This window comes from Cladophialophora psammophila, assembly GCF_000585535.1.
Source record: "Cladophialophora psammophila CBS 110553 chromosome Unknown aczJe-supercont1.36, whole genome shotgun sequence".
NCBI lineage: Eukaryota > Fungi > Ascomycota > Eurotiomycetes > Chaetothyriales > Herpotrichiellaceae > Cladophialophora > Cladophialophora psammophila.
In genome coordinates this window covers 114,832-135,888 of record NW_006912957.1, presented here as the reverse complement: position 1 = coordinate 135,888, position 21,057 = coordinate 114,832, and the positions used below count along the sequence as shown (strand labels likewise).

Genomic DNA, 21,057 nt, shown 5'->3' with positions numbered 1-21,057 from the left:
CGGACAATATTTCAATTTGCCAGCTGTTCAAACCAGGTCTCGAGGCCGGTTTTCATTCCTTTGTAAGTCCTAAAGAACGGCATAACAGACCTGGTCAGTCATTGAAAGGAACTGCCTCGACAAAAGGACTGCCTGCACAGTGGTCTATTCGAGACAAAGCCGACCTAGAGCATGCACAGCTGGAGTATTTGTGCTGGGTGGTGTGCTCTAGTGTCGTTAGCAGAGGGCACTGAGCACGATGTTGCGGGCGCGCCCTGGGTCTTGAGCGTTTGAAACTGTGACTTCTTTTCTGCCGGGCCTCGAAATACCATCACCATCGGCTTCTTGTGATTTTCACCGATTTTCACCGCTAAACTAGACCAAACAAGTCCATCCATTACCGCCAAAAAAAAACCTCTTCCCTCCGCTACAATGCCTTCTACACAAGGCTTCGAGATCGCCGTCGAAGGGGCCGATGGAGTGCCCTTCGCCACGTATGGCACGAAATCGTTGAGTGGAGGGATTATTTCAATGAAAATCCAAGCCAAAAACGGTGTCACATTCCGGATTCGAGTCAAGCCACAATTCCCATTTCCTGAACCAAACGACGTCCCCCAGAGCCAAAGCAGGTACAAACTGAGACCTTCCACGCAACATGCTGCAGGGTCAGATACAAGAGATGCCATGGACTGCGAGTCATCAAAAACAATTGGGAAAACAAACGATCCGGTCTGTTATATCGCTTATGTGTTTATCGATGGTAACAAGACAGCTGAATGCACGGGTATTATTGTCGTGGACCCCAAGTGCAGCGCATATAGCGCAAAAGGCTGTGTGCTTGACGGTCGGTGCTCTCTACTGGATGATTCGGAGATTCAGAACCACTCGGAGCATGACTTGGCGCCCAACATGTCCGTCTGTCCATGGGTATTTACAGAGAGGGGGATTGATGTTCTGCTGAGTCGAATGGACATTTCAAAGGCAGATCCTGACATTCCGTCAACGAAAATGGAGCAGGAAGTGGCCGACCTTACCCAAGCAATGGCCGACGACAACTTAACGCCCGCAAAAGGGAAGCGAGGAGAAATCGAGGTTAGGATCGTCAGAGCTGTGCATGTTGCTCGGATGAGCCCGGATTCATACTGGAAGCGAAAGGAAGAAGGGGGTCCTAGAAGTGACGACGATAAAACGCACGATGTTACGCTTGCCCGGGATAAAGAGGAACATGTCCGCATGATCGGCATCAAATACCGCCGGTATCGCCGCGACGAGGCATTTCTATGCAAAGTTATCTTCCAATATATGGACATTGCCAAACTCGTGACCCTTGGATTATGCACAACAGATGGCAAACCGATTGAGCATCGTCCAGGGAGGACTAACGGTGGTCCTTTGGCGATGCTATCCAGCAGTCTTGATTCACAGCTCAGTCCTTTGAAGCGTGTGAGGTATCTAGAGCCAGAGCAGGGCAGGAGCGGCGAGTCTGAATTAGACAAGTCTCAGTCAAGTGAGGAAGAAAACTCGGCTGCAGACACAATGAGCGACTCGGACGTGCCGCTGCTAAAGCGTCGTGGGGCAATCAGAAGACGCAAGGCTATGACATTGAGCGAAGAGAAGGTACTTGGACGAAAAGATCCAGCAACTGTCGATTCACCAGCCCACAGCTTCAGCGAGGTATCTAAGTTTGAAGGTAAAGCCGAGGGCTCGGACTGGCTGCAACTCCACCCTACGCCGAAGGAAGGATCAGAAGCAGAGGGTGGCAATGGACAGCTGCAACTTGGAAGAGCAAGTATTGAAGAGGAGGAGGTCGGAGGACGAGACGTGGAACAGACGAGTATGGACTAAGGCGGATTCATTCAACGGAGAACATATTGGACTGATGGCATTCGTTTGGCAACAATACATTGTTAATATGCCTATTACTTCCTCAAAAGGGCATTCAAGGTTCAAAGACTTGGTCTGTACCGGACTACCGGGTTATGTACTGGGTACCCAGTACTTGCACCTGGCACGGAGAAAAGTACTGGGTACTCGGTACTGGCTACGGAATATGGGGTCAAACAAGGCTGCCATCTTGATTGGAGCAGGAACTGCGCTTGTTGCTAGTGAGGCTGATGGCGGGCGGTTCACCAGGTTGACAAGGCAACCGGTGCCATGCCGTCTCGCCGTGTCCACAGACGGTAATAGTCCGCTGTCACTTCAACAAGGTGACGACGATGTACCTCGTAGCAGAATGGAAATGTGTTGGAATCGCAATGGCCAGCTTCACCGTCTTCATTCCTATGTCTCTCTTCTGCGCTGGTGTCGCAGCTGTACCCTTTGGATGCACTGAACCCCGGCTCCTGACTGCTTTCGAATGGTTCGCACTCCGGCTGACACTATTACGGTCTGTCTCAGCTCGCCTATTCTGTTTGGCTGCGCCCTTGGCCCCCCTCCACCTACTGGTGCTACCAGAAATACCACCACTACTGCAGAGAAACACGAACGAAGGGAGACTGCTGCGCCTGTCCTCAAGGCTCAGCCTGACTTCAACAACTCGGTGCATTGCGTCGCTGCTTCAAAGCTCCATCTGTGTCCGATTCAGAACCGCTTCTCCACCAGATATACCCCTCCATCGTTCATGTTCGGTGGTCAATCAGGCGCTGAATTGGTTCCTATACACCGGACGGACGACAGCTTCCGCTTTCACTCATACACGGAGGCCCTCTTTTGCTTGGGTCTCGGGAAGCCGCTGTAATCATCGAGAATGTCGAGCGGCGGAAGGAACTTCTCCTTCGAGCCCCAAGATGACAACACTCTGAACCCGCACGGACGGCTCCCTCAGCACCCTCAGACCCAGGCACAGGAACAACCGCGGATGTCTTACCAACCCTACCAGCAACAGCCATATCATGAGACTCCACCCAGAGATTTTGTCTCTCCTCCTCCCAGATACGCCTCTACCTCCCCTGGCCGCGACCAACAACTTTCTCCTCCCACATCGCCTCGTCGACGTCCCGTCCCTCCAGACACCCATCTCCTCGGCGACATCTCGCCTCCCAGAGCGCTTTCAAGACGGCCAGCGCCTACTGACTTCGACGACCTAGGCCCTCCCCCGCCCCCTCCCCCACCGCACAGATCGAGTCCAAACCGACTCTCTAGAGACGATTCTCCCCAGCCGTATCGGCCCAACTTGGGCGTGACGGCAGGAATGGACAATTTGGGCACTAGGGTAGCAGGAGGGGGACTCAACTCGACCGCACAAGGTGTCGCCGATCACCATCCTTACGAAAGTGGGATTGAGGTTGCTCACTCGTTTCCTCAATCCTATTCTCCATACCAACAACCAGGGCCCTCACGGCTGCCCGAGCGAAACTCATACGGCTCGACATTCGCTCTTGCTCATGGCGCTGCCACCCCTGGCACCATCACTCCTTCTCCCTCTCCGGGGCCCAGATCATCTGGCTACTCCGGCAGAAGTATTCCCTTAGAAGACTATCATCCCAGCTCCAACCAACCACTGTACTACCCCAGCTACCACGATCTTCCCTACCAGTCAAGTAATCCCGGCAGCTTCATGAATCAAGCCAGTATCAACCCCAACAATATCCTTGACGATGGTGACGACGGTGTGCCACCGGCTGGCCAGCAAAGAGGCATTGGAAAGGCTACCACTGCCACTGCAGCGGCTGCAGGTACTGCTGGCTTACTAGGAGGGCTCTTCGGCCGCAAATCAAAGAACCACACTCCTAGCGGGACATACGATGCAGTGGGTACTGCTCCTAAACCAGAGAAGAGTGAATGGTTAGCAGAACAGACTCGAGGGAAAAGAAAAATGAAGTTGTGGGTGGGCGTCGGCATTGGCCTTGTTATTGTCATCGCCATTGTCGCCGGTATCCTCGGTGGTGTCCTAAGTTCAAAAAGCTCACACAGCTCCGGCTCGGGCTCGTCCAGCGGTGACACTAACAATGCAGCCTCAGACACCGAGGCGAACGGAGATCTTGACAAGAATTCGGCAGAGATTAAGGCTCTCATGAACAACCCAAACCTCCACAAGGTCTTCCCAGGCATGGATTACACTCCCTGGGGCACACAATATCCGCTGTGCTTCACTTACCCTCCGTCGCAGAACAACGTCACGCGCGACATGGCCGTCTTGTCACAGCTCACCAATGTCGTTCGACTCTATGGCACTGACTGCAATCAAACCGAGATGGTGCTCCATGCCATTGACCGTCTTGAACTCACCGACATGAAGCTCTGGATGGGTGTCTGGATCGACACCAACCAAACAACCACAAATCGCCAGTTGGATCAGATGTACCAGATCCTGGCGGAAACAAAGGACCATTCGGTATTCAAGGGTGTCATTGTTGGCAATGAGGCCCTCTACCGTGCAGGCGAGGACAAAGCACAGTCAGAGCAGGAACTGATCACCATTCTGGACGGTGTTAGGACCAAGTTCAAGTCTCTCGGCTATGATCTCCCCATCGCAACGTCCGATCTCGGGGACAACTGGAATGCCCAACTTGTCCAAGCCGTGGATTACGTCATGTCAAATATACACCCCTTTTTCGCCGGTGTTACAGCAGAAGTCGCCGCTAGTTGGACGTGGACCTTTTGGCAAACCCACGACGCGGTCTTGACTGAAGGAATGTCAAACGTCATGCAATTGATCAGTGAGACCGGTTGGCCCAGCGGAGGTGGCGAGGACTGTGGTGGCACTGACGGATCTTGCGCGGCCGGGCAGAGTGGATCCGTTGCCGGCGTTGATGGCATGAATACCTTTATGGACAATTGGGTATGTCAAGCATTGGCAAATGGTACCGAGTATTTTTGGTAAGTCTCATCCCCCAAAGTGTTGGTGCTTGGAGCATACTGACATTGGAACGATAGGTTTGAGGCATTCGACGAGCCCTGGAAAGTCGTTTATAATACCGCCACCCAACAGTGGGAAGACAAATGGGGTCTCATGGACCCAGGCAGGAATTTGAAGCCTGGCCTGAAGATCCCTGACTGTGACGGGAAGACTGTTGGGTCATGAACCAAAGAGGGAATGGGCGCGTGTATGGATCTTGGGAATCAAGATTGGCTGACCCGAGCTGCAAGCAGACTTGTTTCCTGAGCTAAGTTGGACATAGTTTATTGCATGATATCCGTCTTGCAGCGATTTTGGCATTGGATGGAGAGGATGCCCCCCCTGTCTGTGGTCTGAAGCGGCATTGTTATGCGCAAGCCTACTTGGAAATCATGCTGGTATTGGGGTACCCCCCTGCCACGGACAAGTTTTTAAGGACAATATTAAATATGCGGACAGTATACGAGGTTGAAGAAAGTCACGACTTTGGATGCAAGAAAAAGTCCTGGGCAAAGGACGGTTTGTATATTACTGGCAGTATTCATGGAAAGTACAGGAACAGTGGGATAGTGCTGGATATGAAAATAGGGTGCCGTTTTCAAAGTACCGGAATAGTGACATAGTATGTACTGTATATGAAGATAGGGCGCCGCTAAGAGATAGTGTAGAATGTTCTATTACATGCCAATCAATGGTAGATGTGATTCCACATCGCGTTGTGCAAGTCCTGCCACAAAGGGATGTGCCAGACCGACTGGTTGAGACGTCACGAGGCCATACATACCTGGAGACTATGATCGCAAATGCGAATGCAAATGGAGGCCAAGGGGGAAAACGGAAAGGGAGAGGAAAAGGGTTTATGATACTCTGTACGGGATACATATATCCTGCTTGCTGGCTATGAGACAAAGAAAGGCAAAAGTCAAGCTAAACAACTTCCGAAACGAGCTCGATCCGGAACACAAAAAGCAGTAATATCATTCATTCTCTCGCAATTCTGATCCTGATCCTCCCCTTCCCAACATACAGTACTATTCAAAATTTTTTTCCCATCAAAAAAGATCCGTGATTAACGGAATTTCCTCCTCCTGTTTGTTTGGACTGCTCCGTCCTTTCCTTTCCCTTTCCCTTTCCCTTTCCCTTGCCTTGCCGTTGCATTGCATCGCTTTGCCCGTTCCATCCCATTCAGTTTGATGAGCCCCCACAGTACATCCCCTCCGCTGTTCACTCCCCCCGGTTCCAGATTCCAGATTCCAGATTCCAGATTCCCATTTCCATCCCAATTCCTGTTGCCATTCTTATTCCCAAGTTTCCATCCATCGCGGCCATGCCAGACCAAGATGCTCAAAAATCAACAAATCCGCCCGGATGAATATAAACTATTCAAAACAACAGGGAAGAAGGAAAAAAAGTATCATGAATGCATCCAAGCAACTAAGGTTGCTCTCACCTCCTAAATCCCATTCCCAGCCTCTGCTGGCTGTGTGAATTGAAAAAAAAAAAAAAGGTCTTTCTGTTTGATGGCCAGTCGTAGTCGGCATCGTACTCTGCCTGTCGCTGCGCGGCCAAAAGGAGGGCGAAAATGGAGTGACAAACTGTGAAAAGGCTGTCTCTGCGAATCTCTTCCCCCTCCCGTTTTGCAGTTCCAGTCCCAGACCATCTCAGCTGTCATGTCGCAAATCCTTCCCCGAATGCAGCGATATGATGAAACTGGAAGGGGCGCAGCGGCAGACGGTACACTTGATGTCGAAGCTCTCGTCTGATCGAAGAGAACCTTTGCAATGAAAGAAACACGGAAATCAACCTCCACTGGTGACCCATGATAGACGCGCAAGGATATAGGAAATCGCAATAAGGGTATCCACAACATGCTCCTTTTCCTTTTCCAAACCACGGGTTCTCGTATGCTGGGGTCCTAGGACCCAATAGGCACGGAAAATGAGAAATATCCCACTCTTCCTCCCCTGGTACAGATCTCCACAGTAACGTGCAAAAGACCTAAATCTTGCTGTACTCTTTCCCAAACAAAAAAGATCGTAAGTCGAATACCGACACATGGCCCACCAAAGAAGAAAAGACGACTATTTCATATAGATTTTGAACGCATTGGGTATAAAGCTCAAGGATCTGACTTTTGTGTCTCGTCCGGCAGCGTGGTCATACAGCGCATCGCTCGGGTAAGTCGGAATAATGTACAAGTTCGAAACTGTACTCGGAGGTATCGATCGATGGCGCAAAACAGTAATGTGCAGGATTGCTTCGCCGAGTCAGTCAATCATTCAGTCCGAAGCTGCGCCTGGTGGTGTTGGAGCTTGCGCCGCGGCAGTTCTTGTTCTTTCGAGCCACTTTCTCTTGCCCGGTCGAGTTTCGAGGTGAGCGGGGATATTTGATGGGTCGGAACCAGCGTTGATGAGTGCACTTCGTTGCTTGCTGCGATAAGCGTCGACTGTGCAAATGTCAATATTTTAGAGACATATCAGCCTGCGAAACACTCACGCGCTCGAGCGAGGAAGATTGGTCTGCCCGAAAACACTCGACCCTGTCCCCAAGCCATGCGATACCCCAGTTCATTGATCTTCTGCTCTCGACCTCGTTTGCTTCTAGAAATCAGAGGCACAGACACCTCAGCTTCTCCATCCGTGGTCGGAACAGAGACAGACGTTTTTCCAATTGTCGGCACCCCGCCATCAACTTCATCCCCTTCTTCAACAAATCGGGCGCCTGGAGTCGGCTCGGGACCAGTTTGCATCTGGACCGGGAAGTATGCTCGGGGAAAGACGGAGTTCTGCTTGCGGTAAGAGTCCGGGATCTCACTCATCTCAATTTGATCCAGAGTCACTTTGACTCGTACGCGGGCATTCTTCTGCGTATCCTCGACCAAGATGAACTTTCGCCGCTTGCCTTCCGGCAGCTCTCCGAACAAGGCGTTGTCTTCCTCATTCTTCTCCTCTTGTTCTCTTGAAGTCATGGCAGCTGTCCCTCCAGGCCGTCCAAGATGGTGTAGACCTGCCTGCATTGATGGAGCCATGGACGGTCCCATAGAAGGAGCTAACGACGCCGGGTAGCTTGGATAGCCCGTAAAAACATGACTTTGGCGCAAGTCATTTGGACTCGTCATTTGCGGAGTTACGGAATTTTGTCGGTAAGCTTGCTGGGCGGGATTATAAGTAGGAGCTGCTAGAACGTTAGCCGAAAGCTGTGATTTGCGTCAAGTCTGGAGAGATGCCAGAGCCATGGTGAAAAGGGTTGCGTACCTCCGACATTCTCATGCCCCGTGGGAGACACATCCTGGGCATGATGAAGGAGCTGAGCCTGTGTGCTGGATAGAGTACCGGGTGGCCTAGTGGGGGGAGCTGCCATTGAGTTTGGACCGGGAAGCCCTGTCGACACGGGACCACCCGATCCGGGGGCCTTGCCCATGGTCGAAGGTGTTAATTTCGACCTGTTCATTTTGGCTTGTCGCCTGACCCGACGACTTCGCAATCGCGGATCTTGGTTGCTGTTTCTCCAGCTGTCGACTGCCCTCTGAATCAATCCTCGCTTGCCTCGAAGGCACGGATTCAGCTCTGCCAATGCCCAACCCACGTTGTTGCAGTCTGTCTCATAATTCAAACGGTTTCCTTTGTACTGTTCTTTTGGCACACAGGCTCGCGGGTAGACACAATTTTCCGATTTGAATTCTTGCGGTAAAATAGCGGGGTCCACCGATTCGACATCACACCTAATAGTATACTCCATTTTGACGCGGTCTCTGGAGTATTCGAAAGCTATCCACTGCACACCGTTCCCATCTTGCCGGATCTTTAAAGGTGTCGTGGCAGGAATAGGTCCGGGGGCGGCGTTGGAGTTTGGCTGCAAATTCGGCGGCATTTGTTGTGATGGCGGTTGCTGTTGTTGTTGCTGTTGCTGTTGTGCTTGTTGTTGCTGCTGTTGGAGTGTGGGTTGCTGCTGTTGCTGTTGCGGGAGAGCGGGCTGCTGCTGCTGTTGCTGTGGCAGAGGTGAGGGCTGAGGACCTGGGGTCGGATGTTGTTGCTGTTGCTGAAGCATTCCCGGCCGCGCCTGTGGTGTTTGTTGATAATGTTGACTCGGCTCTGACTTCAATCTTGGGCTGCTGGAAATGGCTGGATGGTGTGATGCAACCTGGGGTTGAGCAATTTGCGGATTTGTGGATTGATATGGTAGCATCGACTGAGAGTTGATCTGGTGTTGCTGAGAAGCCGCATGGTGTTGTCCGTAGGTGGGCTGATGTACCGAATTCATCCCATACTGATAGCCATAGAGCGGCTGGCTCAGTTGAGAGCCTGGTTGAGCATACATGGGCCGCGCCGGATCGTGAGTTTGAGGCGAGGTTACGGAAGCCGGTGAATTCGACTGCGGAGTGTGATATATCGGAGGGTAAGGCCTCTGCATGGTCGCGGTTGCTGCCATAGAATCGGATTTTTCTGAACATGGATCAGCTCACCGAAGAAGACTACAGCGATGCTGCCCCCGCTCCTGGACTCACCTGAAGGATAATAGGCTCCAGCACCGCTATGCTGGCTTCGCGGGCTTTGCGTAGGCGGATAAAAGTTTGGTGGGTCAGTAGGGGCGGGTTGTGCCTGGAATTGCGCCTGGCTGTTGAGAAATGGCGACTGGAGACTGGGTTGAGGAGTGTATACGTTCGGCGACGGATAGGGTTGCTGGGCGCTTTGACTACCGCTCAACGTTCTCGTTTGCGATTGTTGCGGAATGTGATGCAACGGTGCAACGGTCGGGTATGGCTGTGTTGTGCGATGCTGCATCGAGGATCCATATGTCAGCGCGAGGTCGTGAGAATAAAAATAAAGCGCAACAGAACAGACTCGCGTCAATCATTGAGAAGGAAACAAAAAGGCCCCTTGGACAGAGGTAAGAACAAAGATGCTCGGACAACAGTCAGAGCCCGGTCCAAAGCAACGAATTTTGGCTTGATCAAGACCAGGGGGAAGGGTTCGTGATTGGGATGACCCTCAACCACCCCTGCTCATGGTGGAGAGCCAGGGGACCTCAATAGATCCTGAATATCTCTTCGTTAAAGAAGCGAGGATCCTGACTTTGCGGACAAAGAGAGTTTGGGAAAAATTGAGACACGCGCCACCGAGGACACGGAATCACGGGCAATTGATACACTTGTTCGTACCTGTCGTAGAAGTAGCAAGGTAGGGCTGGGGCATTGGCCAAGGTGCCAGGGGATATTGAGCGAGAGGACAGAGGGGTTTGTCACGCAACGAGATAGAACCAGGATAGCATGCGGCGAACAGGCAAAGCTTTAAGACTGGATAGAAGCTGTCGAGATATGTCCAGGGTGTGGATATGATGGAGATTCGAAACGATGAATGGATAGGTGGGAGGGGTTAAGGCGCGCATGTGATAACGGATAGGGCAATGACAAGGTGTTGTGGGCGGGCAGGGCAAGGGGGGCTCTTCGGAAACCAGCATACCATGTACTGAGATTGTCACCGTTGAAGGAGCCCAGGTAGTCGAAGCTTAGATGGCTGGATATTGGATGGTGGAAGGACTGGGGTGGAGGGAATAGGTTGTTCCTATGTAATAGAGCAACCAGGACATGTATGGAGTGGAGGTTGTTTTGACAGTCGGAAACGGCAAACGCAGAAGTCTGAACGTCAGACGTGGCGGTGCAAGGTCCAAGGGAGGGGGGGGGGAATTGATAAAGAACAAGTTTTGGCGAGAGTAAAAAAGATGGAATGATGCAAAAGAAGCCGAGGGGCAAGGGCGTTGTAAAAGGCGGATGGGAGAGCGGACTGGATGGTGTGGATGTGTGCTTTTTCGAAACTTGTAGCGTGCAAATCAAGTGGATCGATGGCGCGGGAGCTTAGAGTAAGTAAAGGCACTGGCAAGGCGACTTGGGAACCTGGCAGGGTTGGAGCCGTGAGAGCTTGGTCCTTAGGTCCTTGAGTTCTGCTAATAGTGGGGTCTGGAGCGGTCACTGGAGGATCCGGGAGGAGCATTGGACAGGTGGATTGGAGAGCCCTGGTCCAAGCGTCGACTGGCTGAGCCTGGAGTCCTTCTGGCACCTTTGGTGCTTGAAGAGCCGGTCACAGACGGAGGCGGGGGCCACAAGCGGGCTAATCATAGCTGCCCGAGGGCCAGACAGGACCCGACTGAGATCAAGCCAGTCGGGGTCAGGATCCTGGCTGGGCAGATGCAAGCCAGGGCTGCAACATAACCTACCTACCTGCCTAGGTGAGCCAGGAGGAAAGGATGACCGGGGGGTGGGAGGTGCCAAACGACCAGGGCCAGGGTCACAGCCAGGGAAGCAGAGATTGTAGGTCGTTAACCGCACATTGGAGGACCGGCTTTGGACCAAAAGAGGCTTCAACGGTCAGACCAGGATGTGCCCTCGCATGACAAGTGATTGACATTGGAGCAAGCCAAAAACGCGGGACTGCGCGGGACAAGAGGACAGAGACAGAAAGACGATGCAGAAGCGCTAAAATGACCTCAAAAGATTGACAAAGAATGAGAGAGGTGGACTTACATGTGGTTTAGCTTCTCCAGGGCCATGAATGTGAGCAGATGCAGCGCCAGAGCCAGAGCCTGGACCCGGACCCGGACCCGGACCAGGCGCTGCTGGATCGGGGGCTTTTGCTGGCGCGACAGCATGTGAGAGGGGATGGTGAGGGTGTTGCAGTTGCAGTTGCTGTTGCTGCTGCTGCTGCTGCTGCTGGGTGTGAGAATGACGAGAGCTATTCTTGAAGGTGTTGCGCGTGGTCGCCAACTGGTGCGCTTGCTGATGGTGAGGATAGTGTACGTGCGCTGGGGATTGATGCAGTTGCGAATTACCCAAATTGGCAGCATTGAGGTTCAAATTGGCAGGGCCAGGGCCAGATGATTTCTCCGAAGCGACGGCGTGTTTTTTGCTCTGGGCGGGCGCCATGGCGCGGCGGGGAGCCAGGTTGTTTGTAGCAAGTAGCGAGGAAAAGTGAGAAGGGGGTGACGAGTTCAAGATTTGACCGGCTGGCCGAGGTCAGGGTTTGGAGTTCGTCTCGGGTGTTCGATTGAGGGAGATCGGAAGTACTCCGTAGGGCGCTGCTAAGAGGAGGAAGGAGAGGAGGGGGGGGAAGCTGGAGCTTGGAGCTGGAGGGGCTTTTCGAGGAATGAGGCTTCGAGGCTCGAGAGGCGAGCGCTTGTCGCATCAAGGGCCGCAAGAGATGGGTCGCTAGGTGGGGTGAGAGAAGGGAAAGAGGAGGAGAAGGAGGAGGAGGAGAGGGTCGAAAGAAGTTGTAGGTAGGGATGATGAAGCGGCAATACTAGTACAGGGCTGGGCCAGGGTCCCAGGTGGGAAGATAGAGCAAGGAATATTACTGTACCAAAAGTCCAGTCAGTCCAGGGGAACATGCAAGCACACAAAGCAACGTCGGGATTACAATGGTGAGATGGCGGATGGCCAAGATCAAGTTGTGCAGTTCGGGTTCTTCGAGAAGGTGGACTGGCTGGAAGCGATTGATTACTCGTGTCCGGGAAGAGGAGATGCTCACCACCACCAAGGAAAAGCATTTCAATCTGGCATGATTTAGTGAGTATTAATAACAACTAAGTAATGGGAGACGCAACACGGAAAGAAATAAACAACATGGACCAAACAGACGACAGATCACAGACTACTCTCTCTGTACGGTCTGACAGGATCCCCTCCAGCTGAAGGCATTTACAGAGAACGCTTCTAACATAGCGGACAAAGATGTGAGTGCACGCCTCTACATACTGTACCTATGTTTACACACTTGTAGTTACCCGTTTACCAGTAGCGAGTGTTTAGGTCTCTATGTACCTCACAGCATTTGGATACGATGCGGGTAATTCAATTAACCCTGCCTACTACTGTCTTTTCTGCTCCCCGAATAAAGTTGGGGGAGGGCGGATGTTCTTTGGGGGGAGGGGGGAATAGGCAGCGCGCTGGCCTCTCGCGTCTCGTGGGAATCCCTGTAATTTCCAGCAGTGCCCGCCCTGGCCCCTTGCTGGAGCCTGCCGGGGGCATGATGGGACCCCTGCTGGGGCCTGCTGTTAAGTCCGACCAGGGTCCTGCGGGCCCAAATAGTGAAGACCGCGACAGAGTTTGAACTCGAAACGCCTAAGTACAAGCAGAGGTCATCAACGGCGCTCCGGCGATCATCACGCTAGTCGGCTAGTCGTTCTGACTGCAGCCCAGCATGCAACCTCGACTTTGGCCACAACCGCAACAGGTTATACGGAGTATGCACACGCAATAACATACCTACTTACCGAGTGTACACACACACACACAGAGCTTTGCATCTGTACCAGTCGCCCACCCCGGTCACGCAGTTCATGCTCCTCCCGCCCCTCAATCGACATCTGCAACAGACCTTCCAACGCCCCCAACGCCTCCGAAAGGCCCTCCTACCTCCTTCTCGAATCATATCCTACCGCGAAATTACAGAGATCGAACCTTCTGCCTTCCTCGTCATCAAGCCACCGAACTGCCGAGCCACCGAGCCCATCATCGAATCGATCTCCGTGCGGTTAAAGGAAAAAACACCAGATCCACATGGTCTGCCTTCGAACGCGTCTATCATTTCTTAAGCACGCAAAATAGTACCTAAAAGAAACAGAGAGAGAGAGAGAGAGAGAGAGCGAGTCCTTCCTGCATGTCTCGACCTTAGCCTGAGCGCGTTGTTGTGACAGCCAACCCGCAGTCCGTTTCTCAATCCCGGATCCCTGGAATCTTTCTGCTCTTGGACGACCCTTCTCGCTCTCTCCTTTCCTTCCCTCCTTCAGAAGCTCACCTTTCACCCCAACGTCTCCAATGTCTCCGCTTGGTGGCGAGCGTGCCCGCCGCCTTCTGGACATTCTTGACGCTACACCGGAAGCAGCCTTAGTCCCGACCTACCAATACGACCCGTGAGCACGAACTGCCATGTGTGGCCCGGCGTTGATCCTGGTTCTGGTTATTCGCAGCGTCGATCTCAGGGTCAAAAGGGACGCCGTCCTATTTCACCACCACTCCCGCCCACACCCATAACTGAATTGCCCGAACAAGGCACTTTAAAATATCGATTGAACAACTGGAATTTTCGTGATGCGTCGCTTACGCAAGGTAGGGGTGGTCTGCCCGTGGCGGTGGGCACCCTCATTGGCTCTCTCGGCCTGCGCATGAATAGCGCTTTTCTTCAGAGCTACACCGACTCAGAATAGCAGCTGGAACCTACCATCTTAGCTTCCCTTTGTAGAAAAGACTGGGGCAAATCAGCATGTCCAAGTGCAGCGAAAAAAGGCCACGGCCACAAGGCCAATAATGTCGGCCGAGTTGACAATAATCAACCTTGGGCAGACCCCAACCGACGATGCGGTGGCGAATAGCCATCTCTGGCTGACCGGGGTGCTTGCTTGGTGCTTGCTTGGTGCTTGCTTGGTGCTTGCTTCGTGCGCGTCTTCCTCCTGCAGTCCTGGTCGTTCCGTCTCTGCTTCTACCGCCCACCCCGGTCGTTACTGACAGGCATGCAGAGCCTATCCAACCCCCCCTGTTAAACTGGATGAAAGGCAATTCTTCACGACGTCCTCCAAACAGTCATGATTGTAGCAAACACTAATACTCCGTATAGGTAGTTTGCTCAGCCTCGTTCACGATGCCCATGACAGAAATATCCTCCAACTCGGTCGTCATTGGGGCCTCAGGATAGCTCTCGGGTGAGTCTCAGGCCAGGTTACTGAGTATATTCACATACCCCATAGCAGTAGCACAGATTGCAAACGCAGCTTCAAGGCTGCATTAATAATAGAACCTGCCTTTCTCTGGCGACGGTCCTTCCTCCAGAAGGCTGGCGGAGAGAGCGAGGGCTTCTGATTCGCCCTTCTTCAAAAGCTGTCTCTGTGCCACCTTTTCGCGTTCAACCATAAAGATAACATATTCCAAGTCCGGGCTTTGGAGTACTGGGTCCTTCTCCCAACCCTCATCAGCCAGCGCCCCCGATTCTGGTGCCGGTGACGAGTTGACAGCGCATTCTTGCTATTGGAGCTCAGCAGTCCGGTCGGAGCTTTGATCCGTCACCGAAAGAAAAAACCTCGGAAGGAGGCGGCCGTGAACCTCGACGAGACTCGGAGTAATAACGATTGTAACGCCGCAGCGGGGTGTTGGCCACAGTAGCCCGTTTCTGGACTCATCTCACCAGAGCGGACCAGGCGATTCGATCATTCGTTCCTTGATATGTCTATCCGCTTACCTAGTCCCCGGTGGTGACGGTCCTGAATTTCAGGATTTCATGTCATATCGGTTGCTCTCTAAGAGCGGCGCACAACCATGACCGGTGTCCACGGGTTCAGGGCTTATTCGGTGGATTGCGATGGGGCCTTTGAGCTGCTTGTCGCGCACTATATCGCGACATCATCTCGGGAAAGGCAGCCAACTTCTCGGCTTCTTCCAGAGCGAATAATTGCAGGGTCAGTGGTGGGCATGTATAGACTCACCCTCCTGGCGCCCTTTTTCATGCATGTTTGATTGACCAGCGTCTCATGTTCTAGACCTGGTGAGACCAATCTTGAAGCCATCAGGTTTGCTCCCCGCAAACAAGCCTCAAAATGCATGACATGGCATGGCTCAACATTTCAACGTACTTAGGGGCGACATGGCCGCTGGGCTGGTGGTTCAAGCCATTGGGCAAGCCACCTGGGACTTGGGGAACGCAGTGGCGGCAGCCTATCTTGAACAAAAGCAACGAAGTCCCCACCGGATGAGCGCGAGACCCTATCGCAAGTCTTCTCTCAGCAAGCATCACCGATGCCTACCAAGCTTTTTCCCTCTGGCGTCCGTTAGGACTCGCACTGGTGGCCCTCCCCATCCCTCCAAAAAGGTTGCCGTCATCACGAAAGTACAAGGTACGCCGTCCTTTAATGCCATCAATGCTCTAGTGCTTTTTACGTGATGAGCTTATTAGCGTTCCGCCACTTCCACGCACCATTATTGCGTGGAATCTGCCTGTTAAGCTGGCTTTGAAGCAATACATAGGTCGTGGGAATTGCTGCTGTGGATCTGCAATCGCAAACAGTTTAACCCAAAGGAACGGTATGTGGCGCAGAGTGACCACGACGGCCACCCGGACACCACGGGTACCTGTTCAGGCAGCTAAGTCAGAGGGGTGTGTAAGGTTTAAATTGCTGAGTGTCGGCTTCAGATGATGCAGAAGCGAGATCAGCTGTCTCGCTCGACCACGCCCCGTCGGAGAGCGTTGTTGAAGGCTGATAATCTTCCAAAGGCTGGCTTTTCGCCAAAGAAACTTTCAAAGAATACATATCCAGGCGCTTGTGGATTGATATCGAATATGTTTCTGGCATTGAATTCCTTGCCTGTAAACCTCGGAAAACTGAGCTGCAAGAGTCTAAGGGTTCCTTGTTGTAGGACCATTGGACCGTTACTTTGCGTGGTCAATTAAAGCTTCTCCTGCCACCTGCATGTCACCGGGACCTATTCCGTGGAGGAGAGAAGGCGCATTTGTGGGTTCAAATTTTGTGGCCGGCGGCGGCGGAAATGCAATCCCCAGCTGAACATTCCGTATTTAGGTAGGTGCGGACAAGTGCGGATTATACCATGTGGGTGGAACATGAATTTTGACCGGCAGCGAAATGACATGACCGAGACGACTGTAATTCGTTGCATCTGTTGAATCGATAACTGATATGCCGATCGCGATGTCGCGAGGAGACTTGACCGTCTACAGTAAAGGAGAAGGTTATACTGCGATCTCAGCGTGCTTGACAAAAGAAGTGCGTGGGCCTTTTTACCCTCTCTCCATTGGACACGGTCGTCAGCTCAGCGGGCGCCCAATCTCAGAATTCTGTCTTGCCTCAGACATCATTTCACCATCGACAGACCAGCAAAGCCCTAACGCACGCAGCTACAGTACCCAAAGGGCTGTGCTATCATGGAGATTTGAAAGAAATCCTCGCTCGGCGCCGAGTGGCTGCTTCACGATTTTGGAAGTGCTCCAGACATGGTGGACTGTGGTTGGCACCCAGCGAGGCTGGTTAGCGATTTCCGAAGCTTTTGGTTTGACAGAAAAAGAAAACTAACTGCCAGGAAAACTGGCGCTGCAAAGAATGCAGATCACCTCCCCCTGCACAGGCTTTCGGCTCGCGAACGATTCGCCGCCGTTCCTCCCGGTCTAGCTTCCTCGCGGCGATCGCTGCGGGCACAAGGGGGCTCCCAACAGCCGAGATGGTTGGGGATCGCACAAGAAATGACAGGACCCATTTGCACCTTGATTTACCAGAGCTTCTATGATGTTAGAGAATGGGTTCTGAACCCAGGCGTAACCCAGTTGGACAAAATGTGTTGGTACCGATCAGCGACAGATCAAAGAAATGCCTACGTGTAAAGGCCAGTGCAACGTTGGCGAAATGTGGTGTGTCACTAGAAAGCATAAATATGGTCCATGTCCATCGCGTCGGATCTGAGGCAATCATTCTGTCACCAGACCGTTTTTGCGGGTTTCGGACATCTACAGTTCGGTGCCATTGGGTCGTCGCCTGACTGGTCCAGCAACAGGGTAATTGCAGCATGGTTTCAACGCTATCTATGTTTGGAGTAAAGGTGTTTGTGCCAGTAAATGCTGCTGATGTGATGCTCTTTCTCGCCTGCGAATAGCGGAGCCCCCTTGCGCACAGTGCAGTGGCATGCCTGGAAACGGGCTGCTTAACTCTTGGGCCTCAAGTTCTCGGATTCGACTGGCAAGCTGATTGACAGATAACGTGGTATCCAAGACCCTGTTTGGCTGGAGCCCATGGCAGGCAAACGTGTCGTGTCGATCAACCACGCTTTCCCACAAGTTCTACCACGACAAGATGGTAGGGAAGGCATGGCCAGCCGGAAAGGCAAGGGTTGGCTCGGCTGAGGGGAAAGATCTTCAGGTACCCAGTACTAGTTTTTGGGGGGGGGGGGGAAGTGCAAGGGTGGTAGCATAGAGCCGGGGAGGCGGAAAAGCGAGGACGCCGTTCGGGAGGTGACAGGCCATGGGTGGGTGATCGTTCGGCAAGCCAACCAATTCTCCAAACGAGGTGTCCAGTGTCGAAGTGTGCGAATGGCATTCGGATGATGACATGCCCGCCCAGAAGGAGGCTTGGTGTTGACAGCAACAAGTAAGATTTCGCCTCGCCCCCTGGAGCGCAGGATAGCTGTTCAACACCGGAGTCATGTCAGGAGGACAGACGGCGTTGACAGGTGTGGATGGCATGGTGAGAGAGGTGAGAGAGGTGAGAGAGGTGAGAGAGGTGAGAGAAATGATGTCACGGAAACTGTAGCCGGGAAAGGGCGAAAATGGGGACCGTCTGACAGAAGATTATTTTGGTCAGCTGTGGCTTGACTCGAATGACCCCCTTGCCCTCAGCCTCGCTTCCTCGTGGCGCCCTGATCACAACGTCAAGTCGCTCCTCAAAGCATTTCGATCAACCACGGGGGATTCGCGCAGGGCTGGATTGTCGAAACTTCATGGCTAACAAAACATCTCCTTTGGCTTATCAAGACGATCAGAGTCTCCGTCCACTTCAGGTCGTGCATTGCTTCAAACAGCCACCTCTTAATGCCAATCTCGCATCCTTCTTCCAAAACTGAATCCGTCACTATCAAATGCCTCCGCTCAAACTCTGACAATGGATCCCCCCTTGCTTCCCAACCACAATTCATCGAATTCAAACAGCAAACTCAACACCCAGCAGCCACCATGGATCCCCCTCATCGAACATAACCATGTATTCATCTCGCGTTAACTCGTCTTTCATGCTCGTACATCTTTCATACATTTGTCGAGTAATTCCCGGCATTTGGCTCAACCCTTATATCCGGCACGGGCAGCCCCTGCTGCTGCTGAATTGGTGGATACCCCCCGGCCAACGGAGCTGACTGTTGCATTGGTGCCGCACCAGGCTGTCCTGGTGTGGCATTAGCAACAACAGGAACTTCCACTCGTTGTTGCTGTTGTGGCTGTAGCTGCTGTTGTTGCGCGAAGTACGCTCTAGGGTCACCCTGTAGACCTTGAGCAGCAGGCGGTTGCTCTATAGCACGTAATGGACGTCGACCATCGTCGCTATACTCGTCGTCGCTGCTTTCATCGCTGTACTCGCCTCGCTCGGCTCGTCGACGCCGCTTTTCTTCAAGCTCAGCTTGCCATTTGCGCTCTCTTGCTTCTGTTGATTTCTGTTAGCTCACACCCCCAGCTTCAGACACAGACCCTATGCTTACCTCTGATCTCCTTTGTCTTCTCCGCCAGCTTTGTGATCTCTTCTCTAGAGACTACTCGCAACACAATCACATAGTCGTCTCTCTCCTCGAATCTCTCATGTGCCTTTTCCAGGGCTTCTGGATTCACTAGTGCTCGGCTGATTTTGGTCCACCGTGCATTCGGTGGTATACCATCTTTGTGGGCATCTTTTAGTGGTGCAACACCTTCTCGTGTGGGGTTGGGATCTTCAGGAAAAGGTATTTCTCGCGGCGGCTTGAGGATGCCTTTCGGTTTGAACTCCTCTTTCTTTTCAGCCGGCTCGACTAACTGCACCTTTCGAGGACGGTCATCTTCATCTTCACCTGGGGAAATGGTACGGTGTTCCAGATTTGTTGGCACATCCTGACTTGCGTCGCGAGAAGGCGCTCGGTCTCGGTGGCGTCGTTGCCGGGCGTCATTGCCCTCATAATCCTCAGTGGTGTCTGACTCGGTCCCGCGGTCCGCTCGGTCGCGGTGCTTCCTGTGGCGATGGTGTCTTCTTTTTTCGTGGCGGTCATCATGATCATCCATGTCATCAGCTCGGTCCTCGTCTCGTCGACGCAGATCCCGGTCTCCGTTGGTCAATTTGAGATCACGCTCAACACGACCAGCAAGTTCATCTGGACTTGGTTCGTCGCTGGCGTGTTGCCGTCTTCTTCGATGCCTTCGCTCTTTGCGATCATCAGTTTCTGACTCTTCGTCGTCCTTGTTGCGGGTACTCTTGATAGCGGCACCAGCAGCAGCGCCCACCGCGCCTACGCCAGCTGCTGCGGCAAGCCCTTTACGTAGTCCTGAATGTTCTGGGCTGCTGTCTCGACTTCGGGGCTTGCCGGGCTTGTCAACCTCTCTATATCTATCCCTGTCTCGGTCGCGGTCGCGGTCCCGATCCCGGTCCCTATCCCGATCTCTATCCTTGTCCCTCTCACGGTCCCTGTCGCGATCACGCTCACGAACCCGTTCAGGCTCGCGTGGGAGCTCGCGCAACACCTCTCTTTCACGCTCATCACGATGCCTGTGCTTGGGAGGTTTGTCATCGTCCTCTAGACGGTCATGACGGGGTCTAGGCAAGGGTCGAAGGTCTCGTTCTTCACGCGCAGACACGGAGCCGTCATCTGGATAGTGATGTAAAACGGGTGCTCTCGTGGAGTGGCGGCGTCGGGGGATATCTCCTCGATCTTCCGTGTCGCTTGTCCGACCGCCCGCATATCGGGCAGGTTCGTTCCTCTCGATTCTATCCAGCACGCGTGCGGACGAAGAGGGAGGCCCGTCTCGCGTATCTCTCCTTGCAGGCAGCCTATACTCGGGCAACCCAGCTATACTTACGGGGCGTTCTCGTCTGCTGTAGCTCTCTCGCCTCTGAGGAGGTCGGGATGACTCCTGTAAAAACTGCTCCTTTGGAGTTGTATAAGAGAAGCCTTCATCCTGCAGGGGACCACGGGTCGAAGAGGAGGGGTATGCATTGTAGCCACCGCGGCGGTGGTATTCAGGTTGTCGGCTGACTCTTCCGGGCTGTAGACGGTCCTGTTCAGCACGAGTTGCGCTCGAATGGCGGTGATGATTTCGACCGCTTGACGCGGGGACAAGATATCGATCCCCCGCAGAGGCCAGCACCGGGCTTCTTGGATCGTCACGAGAGGAACCACTGATGATGGCCGGGCGCACTCGAGGCGGAGAAGAGCGACGCTCCATGAAGGTGCTCACTGGCCTGCGAGTCTCGAGTGTGGAATTATTTCTTGGACGCACGGCATATTCTGTTCGCACTATGGATCCTCCGCCCGAATGAGGATCGTCGAGGATGGTTTTCCTTGCGATAGGTTGAGTAGTGTACACACTTCCGTGTCGCGTGGCAGGGAAGGTGTCAATGACGCTGCGAGGCTGGGAGGAAGAGGAATATCGAGGGTCGAAGGAGGAGGAGATGACCATGCCTGTGGATGCTCGAGGGTCGGCATAGCGATGCCTCGGAGGCGAGTTGGCACGATAGCGGTTTTCAGTCAT

At 53.2% G+C, this 21,057-nt stretch overlaps 4 protein-coding genes across 4 annotated transcripts; 2 read left to right on the top strand and 2 right to left on the bottom strand.

The window, feature by feature from the left end:
• Positions 1-411: 411 nt before the first annotated feature.
• A1O5_12689 (uncharacterized protein) lies at positions 412-1,824 on the top strand (the record flags this gene model as incomplete). The annotated part of the gene is made up of 1 exon (XM_007753258.1): positions 412-1,824. One exon carries the CDS (start codon positions 412-414, stop codon positions 1,822-1,824), a length of 1,413 nt encoding a protein of 470 aa, XP_007751448.1.
• Positions 1,825-2,725: 901 nt separating this feature from the next.
• On the top strand, positions 2,726-5,002 carry A1O5_12688 (uncharacterized protein; the record flags this gene model as incomplete). Its single annotated transcript, XM_007753257.1, has 2 exons — positions 2,726-4,797; positions 4,855-5,002. The coding sequence occupies 2 exons, from the start codon at positions 2,726-2,728 to the stop codon at positions 5,000-5,002; spliced, it is 2,220 nt and encodes a 739-aa protein (XP_007751447.1).
• Positions 5,003-7,095: 2,093 nt separating this feature from the next.
• A1O5_12687 (uncharacterized protein) lies at positions 7,096-9,226 on the bottom strand (the record flags this gene model as incomplete). The annotated part of the gene is made up of 3 exons (XM_007753256.1): positions 7,096-7,262; positions 7,313-7,990; positions 8,071-9,226. The coding sequence occupies 3 exons, from the start codon at positions 9,224-9,226 to the stop codon at positions 7,096-7,098; spliced, it is 2,001 nt and encodes a 666-aa protein (XP_007751446.1).
• A 9,370-nt stretch (positions 9,227-18,596) lies between these two features.
• A1O5_12686 (uncharacterized protein) lies at positions 18,597-21,057 on the bottom strand (the record flags this gene model as incomplete). Its single annotated transcript, XM_007753255.1, has 2 exons — positions 18,597-18,988; positions 19,044-21,057. The coding sequence occupies 2 exons, from the start codon at positions 21,055-21,057 to the stop codon at positions 18,597-18,599; spliced, it is 2,406 nt and encodes an 801-aa protein (XP_007751445.1).